Below are 17,449 nucleotides of genomic sequence, written 5' to 3' on the forward strand. Positions count from 1 at the left end.
GTTAATGGTGGCATGCAATGAACTTGTTTTTTTTTTTTGTATTCATGGGTTTAGAAGAGCTTTTCAAAAGCATATTTACTGCAATTTCACTTTACTACAGTGCTAGTACATGTTCGACGGACTATGGTAACTATATACAGCGCAGGTGTCAAACTCAAGGTCCGGGGGGGTGGGGGGGGGCAGATCCGGCCCTCCACATCATTTTATGTGGCCCGCGAAAGCAAATCAAGTGTATCAACTTCCATGATCGTCGCGAAAACCTGAACCAAAATGTCAAGTTGTCATGTAAAATAAACAACGTTGAGATTTTGCAATAGTTTTAAGTCGTTCACACTCATTGAACAATAATTGAACCCCCCCCCCCCCATTTATATATACACACACATACACACACATATATATATATATATGTAGTTGACTGATTTTAAAACGAGTCATCAAATATTTTTTGGTGTGCGTACAAGACTATGATGTGATGTTTAAACATTTATTCAGTTTCACTATTGTAAGGGCCCTCCAAGGGAAGACGTAACTCCAAAGTAGCCCGTGACAAAAATGAGTTTGACACCCCTGAATACAAGGTGTCTATAAAAATGCACTTAGCCATGACAGAGTACAGTAGGCCGAAACTCACATCTGCAGCTCCGAGCTCGGTTACAGAAAGAATTACACTTGTAAATCAAGATATACACAACAGCCACAAGCCACATCTCAGCCTCGTTGTGGCGAGTGGTACGTCAAACTAATTCAAAAATGCCGTTTGAAAATTTACTAGTGTCCTCTGTGTGTTTTTGGGGGGTTATTTTTTCAACAAAACACATTTTAATTGTTTATAAGTTGTTGTTAGCGGCCCGGTGGTCGACTGGTTAGTGTGCCGACCTCACAGTGCAGAGGTACCGGGTTTGATTCCAGCTCCGGCCTTCCTGTGTGGGGTTTGCATGTTCTCCCCGTGCTTGCGTGGGTTTTCTCCGGCTACTTTTGTTTCCTTCCACATTCCAAAAACATGCATGACAGGCTGATTGAACACTCCAAATAGTCCCTGGGTGTGAATGTGAGCACGGGTGGTTGTTCATCTCTGTATGACCTGCAATGGGCTGGCAACCGGTTCAGGGTGTCCCTCGCCTACTGCCCGAAGACAGCTGGGATAGGCTCCAGCACCCCCCCCCCCCCCCCTCCGCCGCGACCCTTGTGAGGATAAAGCAAATCAGAAAATGGATGGATTGATAAGTTGTTGTTCAAAAATGCTCATAAACCTCGAATGTGCATTTAAAAAAAAACAAAACTGGTGTTGGCTCACCAATCTTGGTTCAAATAAATACATAAATGACCTGGTGAGTACAGTGGGTGTGAGGGGGGGGGGTGCATTGAATATATTCTATATAATGTGTATTTATTTTGGGACACCTTGGTTCCATTATGTTGCATTGAGAGAGAGAGAGAGAGAGAGAGAGAGAGAGAGAGAGAGATCCCCTTGAGATAAACCATGCTGGAGAGTTGCAGAGTATTTCCGCGCAGGGGGATGGAGCAACAAACACTCTGCTGGTTTCGAATTGATGATTAAGGTTTACCGGTCACCCCAGGGACTCTGAAGTCCTCTATGCGAAAGTAAATCTAGTTTGAGAAAGCGACCAAATTTCGTGTGAGTGACTAATTGATGCGTACCGGACGCGGACTGGATGGTGGCGCACAAGACGAGACTCCCCGAAAGAGTTTTTTTTTTTTTTTTTTTTTAAATCTCATCGGAGCGTGAATATGTCGGGATGTGAGCCGAACGCGAGGTAGAATGGCCTCTCATCCTACATGGATCTCTGAGGGATGGCAGCTTTTTGCACTCATCATCACCATCTTCCAAACGCGGACTTGCGGAGACTTTTCCACCGGCTCACCATCGCGTCTTCTCTGAGTATCCTCTGCTTCTCCCTGGTTTACCTCCTCGCCGGATGCTGCCAGTCCGGGCTGGTGGAAAACTCTGACAGCAAGCCAAACGCGCTCGGGTTCCTCACGCCGGGATGGCCGTACGAGAGGAACGTCACCGGGGCTTCCAAAGTCGCGTCAGTGGGCGATGGTGCGTTCGCGGCTCAAGCCGGGATGGAGTCGAACAGCTCTGGGAAAGAATGGACGGCCACTCGCAGGTTACCCCAAGCTCTGATCATCGGGGTTAAGAAGGGAGGAACGAGAGCTCTGCTGGAGTTTCTGCGGCTCCATCCTGACATCCGGGCTCTTGGTTCCGAACCGCACTTCTTTGACCGGCATTACGCACGCGGATTGGACTGGTACAGGTATGAGTCGGCTCTCAGCAACTTATTCTGGAGTTTCAAAGGGACTTGTATTTTATTCCAATGACATTTTAATGAAACATAACCGCAGTTGAAAAGTTATGACATTATTACATGATATGTGAAATTAAATTAGACACTTAATTTTAGGAGTCACGTACGTTTTATTCATATTCATACAGAGGCTTCATACGTTCACATTTTACCAAAAAAAAAAAAAAATCCCTCAGGGGAATATCAATTTGCACTCTGTTGCACATGCAAGGTGCCGAGTTGTACGAGTTAAATTCATCCCATGACCATACTTCATACCCGTCAACTTTTCGGAGCGCCAACCTGTATAAACTACCAAAAAAATCCTTATAAAGAGCAAAAAATCCTTATAACATACCAAAGCATTTTATATGTCAAAATAACGGCAGAAAAAAACCCACGAAATTTTCAATGATATTTATTGTAGATCTCCATAATACAATGTCTGGTTAATGTCGAATCATCATCCTACTTAGTGGCATTACTGTGTTCAGAGTTGTATTCCTGCGTTACTTTTTTCACCAACTCCAAATCATTTGGAGTTGGTGAAAAAAAAAACCCCCGGAAATTTTCAGAATCCGTATGATTTGTGCGATACGGCCATATACGTAAGATTCGCCACAAAATCCGTATGAACTATGGCTAAACCGTATGAGTTGACAGGTATGATACTTGTAACTCAAACACTCAAATCATATTTTCACATGGAATTGAATCAAACTGACATTAATTGCTTAGGCATAGCATCCTCAACAATTAACAAAACCATGTAATGTGTTTTGTTCTAATGAGGAAAATAGCACTCGATAACATTCTACCTTATATAAATGCAGCCCGTAAGTAACGGAATTACTTAGTCACATTGCAGCTTCGCCTGGTGCTTATGACCGGACCACCGGGGGCACTATAATACAGTCATGCAGACACAAAACAAGAACGTTTTAAGCTTACACACGCTATTTTAAGTGAGTCAGGAAGTGGCTGTAATGTTAGTAATTTTTCACAGAGGATAAATAATATATGCTTGTGACTGTTATTTTGTGCCTATACTGTTATGACTATCGATGCTATTGGTTTGCCCATCTATGGGATTGCGCGTTAGTTTTATACGAGTAGAAGGCAAATTTGCGTTGTTGCATTGCGTAATTCTTTTTGTTTTATGTTTCGTTTGACAGTAAACCATTTTTTGTAGAATGATCCACGACTGCTTCTTATAGTGATGTTTTTGTTAAAATATACCCACGCCTTTATCCATCTTAAATGGAATGGAACCCGAATTGATATAATTTTAGCTCATTATAACAACAAAGCCAACGATTCGTTTCTAACTTAGATTACTTTCTTGTTATTGTATGACTACGATGCAACCCAAAGTTGCACTCAACTTGGAATTTGCCCTATCGTCTCTCACTAACCTACGCTAACTCTGCAGTTAAGTCATAATTACAGTAAATATTTGAATGAAACACACACGTCTAGGCCCAAAAATATAAAACAAATGAATTAGAAGGTATGAACGTAACTCAGCTCGCCTTCTTGCGCTGCGTGACGACGTATTCTTACGCCGTTGCGCAAACTAGTTCATTGCGTGCCATTGGTAAACTCGAAATGTCATCTGCCTCGTCCCGCTGTACTGTACACGACATCGCTTCATCATAAAAGTCAAGTATCATAATGAAAATGTGTTTGTATCGTCTTGTGGCGTTAAACGCTAAGCTGTCCATATAGTTTGGACGTGGTTCCTGTCATCATGTGATTTCTGTCATGCGCACCAATTAGCAGCCTTTCGGTTTTCTCACCTTTGTGTTTACATACCAAAACCTCACGTTGCAGCTATTCCGCCGAGGTTTAGGTGATAGTCAAAGGAACGGTGCCATCTGGCTCCACCAATCTGTGCGTGTTTGTGTTCGTCTGTGTGTCCGTGTAAACCAGGGTGAGAGCAACGCCTGAAGGATGAGTCCTCAGAGCTGCAGAGTAATCATCTCTGGAGCCCGAGCCAGATGTTACCGTTATCATGTGGCTCTGTTCTCAGCCTGTTCCGTCAAAACTTCCGATCCTCACTGCGCACACGCACGCACACACTAAAAACAAGGGGGGGGGGGCAGTGGATCTGTGCAGTGAAATATTGCCTCTGAGTAAACTAAATATTAACTCTAAGCGGAATCTCACATTGATGGCTTCTGCTTTTTTAAAAAAATTGTGCATATTGCACAATGAGTACACATAAAGCCCCCATAAATATGATCCCAATATGGCAGATTAAAACTGTAGCCAAATCTGGACTATGTCATGAAATGCTAACCAGCTTACCGTATATTGCTGAGGCTCAATATTGGCATTGGCTCAATGATGTCAGCGGCAGCCTAACTTGACACACACACACACACACACACACACACACACACACACACACACACACACACACACGATAAGGCATGTCAGGTTTTTCCACCTTGTATCCGAATAAACAACGGTGGATGTGGAAAGGACTGTTTGGGAAAACGTGTCTGTGAGAAAGCCATTTGGAATTTTGATGGATTGTGTTGTAATACTGGAGCTAGCTCCCGCAAAAACTTCTCCCACATCTAGTTTCTTTGCCCATACTTTGGCAGCTAGGCTGGGCAAAGATTAGCAATTTTCCAGTGATGGGATGAACAGTCATTTAAGAATTGTAGTTTAATTTAGTTTACTACTCAATACTTAGTTACCCCATTTTTTTTTAAATCTTGCAGTCGACAAACACTACACATAAAAACTAAAACTAAAACTAATAAAAACTAACAAGGCTGCTCTAAAAACGAATTAAAACGAACTGAATTTAAAAAACAAAAGTCAAAATGAGATTAAAAAAAAAACGAACAATGAAAAATCTAAAACTCCACCACTGAGTGTTTATGTGCAAACACCGAGACAGGTGCAACGAGGCTTGCACCGACATAAAAATCAGGATACGCCAGCATTTCTGCATTCGCCGTCTATGAAAATAGAGCCCACAGTCTGAAGTGACATTTATTCTCCAACTCGGAGAATTTTTATGATCCCAACATGCTTTCTTGTCACGTTTTGCACCTGTGTGCTCATTCATGCACCGTTTCAACCTGCAGGTACCCGATTACCATTCAATCGAAATTTCACTGCACTTTTTGAAGTGAGGAGAAAGTCAGCGTCAGCATGTGTCATTTCAGAAGACAACTCTCTGTCGTGATCGCATTTTTTTTTTTTTTGAACCGCGTCAAGAAAAATCAATCTCAATATAATGATTAGAAAATTGCCACATGTACCTGTTTTCAAGTCGGGAGCGTTGCCAAAACGATTTTTGACCATTTAAGGCAGAGGTAGCCAATAGGTCGATTGCGATGAACTGGTCGCAAATAATTGTACCGGCTGATTGCGTACTTAAAAAATAAACAACGAAAAAAATACACATTTTCCAAAATGCTTTTCCAAATTGTTTTGTCACTCGATCTTTACAGCACTGTACTTTTTTTTTTTTGAGTCAGTAACCGCAAAGTATTCTTAAAAAAAACAAAAAAAAAACACGTTAGCACTGTTGCCTTTACTTCAGCCTTTCTGTGTGTGTGGAAAATGTCACATCAGGTGATTGTGAGTGTCACACCAGATTGTCACCTATCCCTGCGGGCCAGATGGGGCTCACGGCATGTCAAGCCACTTGACATCGCTGTCAGCGCCGTCAATTGACCTCTGTCTTCAGGTCACCATACAATGGGAGTTAATGATGTGCTCACACTACTTCATTAACAAATACTGCACACCGAGAGTACACACAGAACAAGGGGGTCAAAGAAGGGAATAGAATTGTTACTTTTCGTGGGGTCGGGATGGGAAGTCGGATGATACATATGCGTCACAGAGTGATACATAAAGTTGATTAAATTATGACGGAAATGAGGCAACGGCGCACTGTGGCTCCTGCTTCCCGCCATAGCTTGAGGCAGAGCTCCGAGGAATGCACTGTGGTTCATTAGTGTATCATTTTGTTTTTCTTTCATTGTCGCATAATTTGCTCAAATAGTTCCCCTAGTTGTTCTGAGCCTCTTTCTTTATTAAAGTGACGTTTTTGCCATCTAAAACTTTTTATATGTTGAGTTAATTAGCAAACGTTTGTTACGCAGATTGTTGTCCGGAGCCGAATGCGATTTCACCTTTCCACTATCCACACTGGGTTGCAAGTAATGTTTGTTTCTCTTCAGTTTTAAAAGCCGAACAATGTTCAAGAACAGATTGTATTCAAACATAAGAGAAAACCCCGAATTTGTCGGCCAGTTTCCAATAAGTAACACATTGGTCACATTGACAAAAGTTGTCGGTGATGGGTACGATACCGTTTTATGGTGCTATATAATTATGCCATTTTATCGCTATTTGATTTCAATATTACAGTTGCATCTCAATAAGTATGACTATCGTGGAAAATAAATGTTTTTTCTTTCAATGAGTTTCCGTGGTTCAACTCAAAAAGTGAAAGTGTCATATTGATACTTTCCAAAAGAATCCCGACCTAATTTCGATTTGAATTAATTTTCATTGATTGTTATGTAGGGTGGCACGGTGGTGGACTGGTTAGGACACCGGCCTCACAGTGCAGAGGTGCAGGGTTTGAGTCCGGCTTCCTGTATGGAGTTTGCATGTTCTTCCCGTGCCTGCGTGGCTTTTCTCCGGGTATCTAGTTTCCTCCCACATTCCAAAAACACTCAAGGCAGGTTAATGGAACACTTTAAATTGCCCCTAAGTGTGATTGTGAACGCATTTGGTTGTTTGTCTATGTGTGCCCTGCAATTGGCTTGCAACCCGTTCAGGATGTCCCCTGCCTACTGCCCAAAGACAGCTGGGATAGGCTCCAGCACACCCGGCGGCAATGAGGATAAGCGGATTCGAAAATGGATGGATGAATGGATGCTTGTTATGTAATATTCAAACTTCATGAGATGGTAAATGTGGGGTTTTCATTCTCTGTAAATTCTAATAATCAAATTCATGTACATCAAATAACTCAGGAATTGTTTCGCTCTGTGCGTAATTCACTTTTAGATCGATTTCGCTTTTGAACTGAGTTACTACGCTTGTATATCTGTACTTTCGAACCACCAATCACAGCGATGCAAATGGGCCGTGGGATCGGCTAAATCTTCATCAGACCCGCCCTGAAGCAGCCTTTAGCTTCACGGGGGCCATTGAGATCAGAATCCCAAAAGATAGATGCAGTAATGGTATTTGAAGGGAGATTGGATCAAGGAAAGCAGCGTGATAAACCCTGAGATGGCCTCGAAGTTTCCTGAGTAGTGTGTTGCGTGGGATCGATACCTCTACCTCCTCTCCCTGACCTTGGGTTGACTCCAGCATTAGAGAGCTTTACATTGGTCAGCTCAGCTTCTCTTACAATTAGCAGGAAGCTTTATCCTGCAGCGGGATTATCTCAAACACAAGGGGTCATGTTACACGCAGCTCTTCCAACCTCCGGTAGCTCCGAAAGCCTCCATTAAAAATTGCTTGGTTGAAAATTCACATTTGACTCTCGATGTTTGGTTTGCTGATGGATTCCGGGCAGAAGTGAATGGAGTGAGAGATAAATTGCAGGGAGGAGAGATTCAAAGATCGGCTGGACTTGAGGTTGAAGGGCGACTACTGTTAGTGCAACTTCGCACATCTGGACCGACCTCTGTTTCAACCCTGGAGAATGTGATAAGGGCTAGCATCACATGCGCGCGCGCGCGCGTGTGTGCATTTGTGTGTAAAGGCTGATTTCTTCAGATTCTATCATAGACTGGAGACACTTTTGCCCCTCCAGACAGCGGGTCTGCTTGTACATATTTTTTTTCATTTCTCGCGGTTCACTCAGATTTATCAATGTTATTGACCGTGGTGTACTGGCAAAGCTTGGGAGGTTGTTTTCATGCAGTCTCATTGTCAACCAAAATGAACAAGAATAAAAGACAAACAAAAGGAGACAGGATTTTTGACATCATAAAACTGTAAATATGACATCACTAATACTAATCATGTCATGATCCCTTTCAGGGACAGTGGTTACGACAGTGGACAGTTTATCATCCATCCATCCATCCATCCATTTTCTGATCCGCTTCATCCTCACAAGGGTTGCAGGGCATGCTGGAGCCTATCCCAGCTGTCTTCGGGCAGTAGGCGGAGGACACCCTGAACCGGTCGCCAGCCAATCGCAGGGCACACAGAGACAAACAACCATCCGCGCTCACACTCACACCTAGGGACAATTTAGAGTGTTCAATCAGCCTGCCATGCATGTTTTTGGAATGTGGGAGGAAACCGGCATACCCAGAGAAAACCCACACAGGCACGGGGAGAACATGCAAATTTCACACAGGAAGGCCGGAGCTGCACTGTGACCCGCCATTAGCAGGAAGTACATCCTCAGATAGGCCTTTTTCAGGATTGGGGTTGATGTTGGCCCTGAGAGACCTGATGCGCCAAGTACTTGAAGGTCTTGATAGTTGACGCAGGGCTTTTGGACAAGCAGCCGCGAAGTAGGATGTTTTATGAAGTCCGCAATCATCTCTTGAGTCTTGAACATGTTCTGCACCAAGCTGCGTTGGCCGCCAGCTGCTCCACTTCCTGTCAAGATATACATTGAGGAGGACGATGACTGTGTGATGTTGTTTCTCCAGCCTTATTACACCTGCTGCGCCCTGACGCTGTCGATCCACTGGCAGGAGACCCGCTGAGCTGACGAAGCTTGGAGGAGAGGAGCTCTGGAATAATGTATTGAATGCAGAGACGGATTCTTGCGTAGGTCCCTGCGCCAGTAAGGTGTTCCAGGATGAAATGCCCATGCTTTTATCTCCAGTAGACTTGATTGTAGTAATTGTCGTCTGGCATGGACTCCCTCAAAAGAGCATCAAACAGCTGCAGCTCATCCAGAGCACTACAGCTCGGGATCTGAATACATTAACCCTTTCGTGCACCCTGTAACCTGATAACATGATAAGCTGTCCTCTGTAGTAACCACTGTTCCTCAAAGGGTTAAATAAATGCAAAATGAATATTAGATCGGCTGGCCACCATTGGTCTACGTGTTTCCGAGACTCTGAAACGCATGTCATCCAGATCATCCCATGACAAACGGAAGACGAAAAATGACTCATTCTTTGCCGAATCATCTGCTCCAATGATCCTGATCCATCTGCAATTCATAATGCACTCATTAAGGGAGGCCGTCCGTGGCTTTGTGCCACCGTGACACAGCGCATGGTGATACTTGTGTTTTTGTGTGCCTACAATGGCATGTAATTGCCATGCAAATCAAAGAAGAATGCCCGCCACAACAGTCGATGTTCTGCATGATTCAGTGGGCGGGTACAAAACATAAAAGATGAATGCTGACTCAAGTTTTCAAAAAAATGTTTTGCTCTGCTTGTCTTGGTTTTAAACAGGGAGGAAATCTTATAAACCGACTGATTTGGCTTTCGGCCGGTGCTTTTGTTTATTTTGTGATTAACTGGGGTTCAGGTGTGGTTGGTCCAGGATCTGTTTTGGAGGCGATCGTCACGAGGGCCCAGACGGGTGGGGCAGCTCGGCTCTCATTAAGAGCGTCCCGCGAGACCCTGGACACCTCTATGATGGATTTCTCTTGGAAGTGGACAGGGCACAGCCACAATAGACCGACCCCTTAATGGTCCCCCATACAGAGGCGATGAGAGGCCTCCTCATAACACAGTCATGCATACAGACTCATTTTCACACACTCAAATTTGTCTCATAAATAACGCAGCCAATGCCCTTTTTCTCTCCTTGGATCACAAAATATGTAAATGTTGACATATCTGATCCAGCAAAGTCTAATACCCACAATACATTGCTGCATCTTCCATCTGGGGAACATTTCACATTTGCGAACACACACTGCATGACACAGCATGCTACTGATGGGGCTCTAGAGGGTCCTGACATCTCCTTTTTCCACCTGCCACTCTTGTTCCCAGCTGAGGCCCACTGCTGCATTATTATCCACAGTCTAATTCTCCGTCGCCTCGTATTCACACCTCCTTGTGTCAATCACACCATCGTCCTAGTGGGCAACATAGTTACTCTAAGGCCCCCTACGAAAAGATCAATAGCCAGCGGCTTTGGCGAGTCTCGCGTATCAACCCACCGGGGAGTGTCGGTGAAGTATTGCGAAATTGCTAACTAAAGAGAGCTTCTTCAAAGGCAAACAGAGGCTTTATGATAAACTGCTGGCTAATCCCCGTGTTCATCATATTGGATGTTTGATCTTTCGTTCAAAGTGCCAATTAATTCCGTTAAAAGTCAGATTGATTTTATCAGGAATTTCTCTGTCACATGTTACCAGCTGGTTGTTACAAAGGAGAAAAAAAAAGGTGTAAATTTGTAAAAATAGGTTTGGGGGAATTTTGACTGGGTCACTTTGACCTGATCTTTTTTTTTTTTTTATAAATACTACAACATGAAAATGAAATAAAAGAAAATCTGCAGCTGTAACAAAGTGATTTACAGTACTTTTAAAATACAAATATTGATCCATTTGTAGCTCCCTCAGGATGTAGCATGACGCTACATCAAATACGGGGTTTAGTCCTTGGCGACCCGTGAGAACTGGTCACAAACACGGACATGAAACATATAAATACAAAACGGCATTACAAAACAATAAATGAAAGACAAAAGTTATGAAGACAATTGAGGCACACAAAGCTCATGGACTCACATCCACAAAGGGCTAAATATCCAGAGAAAGAATTCTCTATTTAGCTTGCTAGCTTTAGCTTGTCCCCTTCTTCCTTCGTTTAGTCAGTAGTTAACTTTATTTGTTTCATAATGGCTGTGCAGGACTCACAAAGTAATTGTCTGTTGGAGTGTGTGTTTGTGACTGCACATGTCAATTAGTGTCGGGCAGAACCCTTTTACATTACAATTGGTTCCTGCTAATAATTACCACTGGATGGCATAGGAACACTAACAGGGAAACAATTCAATGGGGAATATAAAGAGACTCTGACACCATGTATAAGGCGTATCGGATTATAGGGCGCACTGTCGACTTTTGGGAAAATTGAATGCTTTTAGGTGCACTTTATAGTGCGGAAAATATGGTAGATGCAAATCCAGTCAACCTGAACTCTTCTAATGGGTGCCATCACTTTGTATTTTATCACAACAACCAATAATTGAACCGCACAATCATGGCTTGCGTCCCTTCTTATGATTGGAAGAGGACTGCATTATGTCTCACTGAGCATCACAAAGCCACAGTGGTCCTATTGAAAGAAATGAGAGGGGCAATAGTTCAGGCCTCCGTTTCAGGCAACCCAACGCATGAATAGAAAGGTTCGATTTTCCATTTTGAGACAAACGCTTGTTGTGCGGCGAAACAGCAGGCCAGGTGAAAAAGAATAAAAAGGCAATTCAGCCAGGATTCAGGAAGGAGATTTTCCAGTTTTCTTTATTTTCAGGAATGACAGTTGACCAGTTTTGAGCAGCCCACATGTAGCACTGTTTGTTGAATTAACTCAATCTTATTCCGTCAATCGGTTGCATGAAATAAAATCATCTGGATCCAGGCACGTTTTCGAAGGAGACTACGAATCACAGTGTATCGATGGAATATAATCATCCTATTATTTGCTACTGATGAATAATAATCCACAACAGTAGGTGGCAGTGGCACTGTCATTGTCAGAGTGTGTGCAGGTTAGCTCCTCTGCAGAGGTGCCCTTACAACGTTTTTTATAGACAAATGTTACTATTTATAGTTGCGACGGAGAGTAGGGTGTGTGTGTGTGAAATATCGTCTTCTTCCTGGGGAGGGGGCGAGGGGTGGGCGAAGAAAAAATAATCATTGAGAAACATTGCCTCTCTGTTCATGGTTACAGGATTTTTGTCAGTCGATCAGTCTGTCTGGCCGATCCTGATAAAATGACACATCATCTTTTTTTTAACGTCTTCTTGAGAGCACTAATTAGTCTTTGTGTTAAGGTAATGACATGGTGGAGGCGACGTGGGGAGGGGCTGCTCTTGGCTTCTGGCTATTCACAGACAGATTGTTAATGGGGATGTTTTTGTATCTGCGGCCATCATTCCTGCATCCGTCACCCAAGGCTCAAAACACTCTCATGCACACAAACATGAATTCATACACACTACCGTCCAGCGTCTGATAGCCAAACATTAGGATGTGTATTTTCAGAAAATGAAATCACAGAAACCAGAAGTTTGCTTGAAAAATGGCTGACTGCGTGATTTGAAAATCTGTAGACATCAAGTATCCGTGAGGGCGTGCAGACTGTAAGGCTGCTCAGGCTACCGAGAGGACAAAGGAAGTCTGCAGTCTGCGTGTCTCATTCAGATCCGATGAAATGTATTCACTGTGTGTGTGGGTGTGTATGTCAGATTCATAAACAGCTTGGGGAGGTGACACTATTGATGGCTTCTTTAGTTACCAGCACATATGAAACCTTTGCCGATAAGAGTTGCACGACGGAACATCCGGATCTATTCGTGTCCCTCATGTGTCCTTCTTCTACTTTTGGGATAAATAAATCGTCAGTTACTCATGACTGTGTCTCTGGTAATAGAGGATTGGATAAAAATAACACCGCATCACATATGTATTTAATATTTGCAGCATGTTTATTTTGTTTTCTTGCCACACAACATTTTCCAGGCCAGATTGTTATAATAAACTCACGAGCAACTAAGATAAATAAATATTCCTTCCTGTGTGGAATTTAGATGTACATCGTTAAATCCCTGAGGAACACCATTTTTTTTCTTTCTCCCCATTGATGACTAATCCTGCGTAAATGACTTCCTTGTTATCACTGGCATTTTTTTCCGGTTGTGTCTTCATGTTCTAGCTCAATAAAAGGACTCCAATAACACTCCGGCCGTGGGCAATAAGCAAAATGCAATCGATCATGTCAAGCCAATCACACAATAATTACAGAACTTTGTCAATAACTGACATCAGGGGCATTGCTATACAACTAAGCACATTCATCACCGTTTCAAAAGAGCTACAATAAGACATACTGATTCAGTGTATGATGCTGCTTGGTCAGGCGGTCAGGTGTGCGTGGCAGGTGTGGCGGCAGATGTCTCCGTCTGGTCCTGTGGGGCCTCTTGAATCATTTCTCTCGAAATGAGTCCCATCTGCTGGCCTTCTAGCTTGACTATCGACAAGCGCATAGTTTGACATCTAGTCAAATATACCATCCACGTTTGTGTGGTTACTGTTCCCAATGCTAGTGAAATAACATTGCCTATTGACACTTTCAGTAAGACACTCATTTGCATCAGAGCCAAGAGTTGCACGTGCCTGTCGAAATACAGCAAAGATCGGGGGAGAGTAGATTGTTTGGCTTTGTCTTAAATAATTAGCACATAAAGATCGGAGTTAAGACAAACATTTGTGGTTCAGGCAAAACAATTTGACACTGACGCTGAACGTGGAATAAATATTTATATATGGAATAAATTTATGGAATAAATATGGAATAAATCTTATTTAGGCAGCATTTGACTTGGCGACTCTCGTCACAACATAGTCTAATCTTCTTTGCAGGAGTATGATGCCCAAAGCGCTGAATGGCCAGATCGTAATGGAGAAGACACCGCGCTACTTTGTTACCGTGGAAACACCAGCGAGAGTCCACGCAATGTCACAAGAGGTGAAACTGATCGTGGTCGTGCGGGACCCGGTGACCCGAGCTATATCCGACTACACACAAATCATCTCCAAGACGCCTGACATCCCTTCTTTTGAGAGCCTCGCCTTCAAGAATCGTACCACAGGTGAGACTCTAATAGCTCAGACTCAACCAAACTTAAATTTTGGCGCAGTGGTAGTTTCTCCATCGTGACCAAGTCGAACTGTCCTTGTTCAAGGCACTGAACCCCAACTCAATTTGGTCCTGCATCATCAATGTGTGAATAACTTGTTATTTTATAATCATATATCGTATTTTCCACACTATAAGGCACTTCGGAGTATAAGGCGCACCTTCAATGAATGGTCTATTTTAAAACAGTTTTCATATATAGGGCGCATAGAATAGAAGCTACAATAGCGGCTTCGGTTGCGTTATGCATCCAATAGAGGGGTAGACTTGTGATATGATTAGAAAAAATGATAAGAGCCATTCTGCTGATGTACAGGGCTGTGTCTAATAGCTATTTTTATAATGGGTGACAAATTATTTGAATTGTCTGTCCTTTCTATAACATTGCTTATTCCTTGTATGCACAAGTAGCTTGCCTACAAGACAATACAATACATAATTGCTGATGCAGTATTGTTGTGCTTTCACAACTGTGACAAAGCACTTTACAGAACGGTGAACATAAAATAAAATATATGGACAGTCTTGCAATCGTAACCACTATTCCTGCATATGTCTTGTTGTTGGAACCAGTTGTAGATGAAAGTGTCCTTTCACCAGTGAATCAGAGACGTCATGCTCAAAACGTGAGTGACGTCCCACGCGTCTGCTACAAGCTAAGTTTGAAAGTAAACAAGAAGCTGTAGCATCCACTGATGAAAAAAAAACATTGGTTCACTTCTCCTGTCCCAAGTAAATCCGCTTCAATTCCAAGCGCCGTCTCTCAGTTCCAAACACGCATCCTCGCTCCACACGCTTCAGCATCCATCCATCCAGCCCCACCAACACAGATTGTCCAACAGCGCAGACATCTCTGCCGAACAAAACAGGGCTGTGATAAATGCTGCCCATTACAGGCGCAAAAAACACAAGGGGCTGTCAAGTGGCGACAGTCAAATAGCGCCGACATTCCCCCCATCAAAATCAGTGCTGATGCATGCGTGCCGCAGAGAAGCACTCTTCTCCTTCGACAAAACCAAATATATAGACGGTTCTTGCCGCACCCCCATTTTATAAAAATATGACTTAGTGTCATTGGCAATGTTTATTTTCAGTCCTGTCCTGCATCTCTGTTTCAGGTCTGATTGATGCTCAGTGGAGCCCTCTATGGATCGGCCTGTACGCCCAGCACATGGAGCGGTGGCTGGCCTGGTTCCCCCGGAGTCAAGTGCATCTGGTCAGCGGTGAAAGGCTCATCTCTGATCCAGCCGGGGAAGTGGGGAAAGTCCAGGACTTTCTGGGTCTCCAGAGGATTGTAACAGACAAACACTTCTACTTCAACAAAACAAAAGGCTTCCCTTGCCTGAAGAAACCCGAGGGGAGTAGTAAACCCCACTGCCTGGGGAAGACCAAAGGGCGGACGCATGCCTCAATCGACCCGGAAGTGATGCAGAAACTGAGGGATTTTTACAAGCCCCATAACCAGCATTTCTACCAGATGGCGGGGCAGGATTTTGGATGGCAGTGAAAATGTCAATTAGTATTTTGTTAGCACAGTAATCATTAATTAATTGAGAAACCTTTTCTCTGAAATTCATGAATATACACCAATGCTCCTTTTCCACTGTACGGTACTTAGTCTTCTCCCCGCAACACTTCTATTGACAAAACAAGCTGTATTTGTTGTAGTTATTCAGCCGGGGTTCCAAGCACAGTGAGCATCCATGATACACGACTAGAAATGACAAAAATAAATGCACACCTATGTTTTCCTGTTGCTGCTCATTCTTCCCTTGAGGACAATTTGTCTCATTTCACAACCACACACCGAAAAGTAAATACTGTGCTGCAGTTATGGGAAAATGAAGCTTCAAATTTACTTCATGAACCAGCAAATATCCCATTATCAGAGATATCTGAAAGACTTATCCTGAACGATTATCGCGTAATGTGGTCAAAGCAGAAACATTTAAACGTTCAGTATTTCTGATCTCAAATCTTAACATGTGTGGTCAACACCGAGTTAGGCTGAGACACAGATTTGTGATTATGAGGAAAATGATCAACAGCTCATCGGAACGCGACCTGGGGATTTTGCAAATGCGACATAGTTACCAGATAAGCCTATTTTATAGTTTTTTTTTTAATGCTACTCTCTCTCTCATTTTGTATTTTTTCCGTCTGGAAGACTTGTTGCCTCACCAGTCAGTCTTGGTAGGCCAACTACGACAGCACCTATGGCTTGGAGACTCAAAATTGTCAGTGGAGATATCATTATATGTGTCGGTTCCTGTGTTGGTCCCTTTGAGCACATCGGATACTTTAAAGATCATTAAGAACACACAACTGCTTTTTATGTTCGTTCTTAATCCTCACCAAGTCGATCAACGCATAGGCCTGTCTACTGAGTGACATCATCCAAGTATTGTTCCCGAAAAAGAGATGCATATTTTATGTGGCAAACGTCGGAGTGCGGTGAGTGAGAGAATCTTTAAATGAGCTCGCATTTGTCTGAGTGGTTTTGTATTCTTAAATAATGAATGTGGCTAAATGGATGGAGGTGGTGGAAGTGATGGGAATCACTTGGCCCCTCGGCACGTGCCGGACTGTACGCGTTGTGCGTGCTGTGGCTCGGCTCGGCACATTTGAGGGAGCGAGGAGGCCAAATGGTCTCACAAAGATGATAAACCCGTACGGGACAAGTTCAGAACGGTTCTGAACTTGTTCTGACAGAACCCCATGGAGTCAAGTGAAATCATCATTCTTTTGTTGTCAGGCTTTGTGAAGCCTGCTTGTCGGGCTTTATTTCTGCATGTATTAGCACTAGTTCGAAAACAAAACAAACCCAAGCTATTTTTAAGCACAAAAAAAAATGGCAATCAGTCACATTTATTGCCCCCCCCCCCACCCATCTGCTGCTTGCAAGTCTCTCTGCAGCGCTTGATTTCTTTGCAAATGTAACCATATGAATTTCAATAAGTTGCTCTGTTGCACCGTATGTTGATATATTTGAAAATAAAAACAAAGATGTAATAGATACTTTTTGCGACCTAAAAGTGATTTCAATTCACGTCGCCTACGTTGGAATGGACTCTGTAAACGACCCCCTGCCATTCTGTTATTTCAACAGGGTAGACTAAATCACAACTGCTGACTGTGATGTCCTCTTGTGGCCAAAATTGTAAACACTTCAAATTGAATCTGCATTCCAACCTAGACTGTATCGCAAAAAACAAACAAAAAAAATCCACACAAAATGTATCCAAAGGAAACGGCACAAAAGTGCTACAAAAATGTACATTTAGACAA

The 17,449-nt window shown here is 43.1% G+C and overlaps 1 protein-coding gene across 1 annotated transcript; it reads left to right on the forward strand.

Moving 5' to 3' along the window:
• Positions 1–1,506: 1,506 nt before the first annotated feature.
• Positions 1,507–15,909, forward strand: hs3st3l (heparan sulfate (glucosamine) 3-O-sulfotransferase 3-like). Its single transcript, XM_086099229.1, has 3 exons — positions 1,507–2,279; positions 13,885–14,114; positions 15,280–15,909. The coding sequence occupies exons 1-3, from the start codon at positions 1,816–1,818 to the stop codon at positions 15,666–15,668; spliced, it is 1,083 nt and encodes a 360-aa protein (XP_085955355.1). The 5' UTR covers positions 1,507–1,815; the 3' UTR covers positions 15,669–15,909.
• Positions 15,910–17,449: the final 1,540 nt, after the last annotated feature.

The sequence above is a fragment of the Hippocampus guttulatus genome, chromosome 19 (genome assembly GCF_054856545.1).
Source record: "Hippocampus guttulatus isolate MCC_2025c chromosome 19, RoL_Hgut_1.0, whole genome shotgun sequence".
In the NCBI taxonomy this organism is placed as follows: Eukaryota; Metazoa; Chordata; class Actinopteri; order Syngnathiformes; family Syngnathidae; genus Hippocampus; species Hippocampus guttulatus.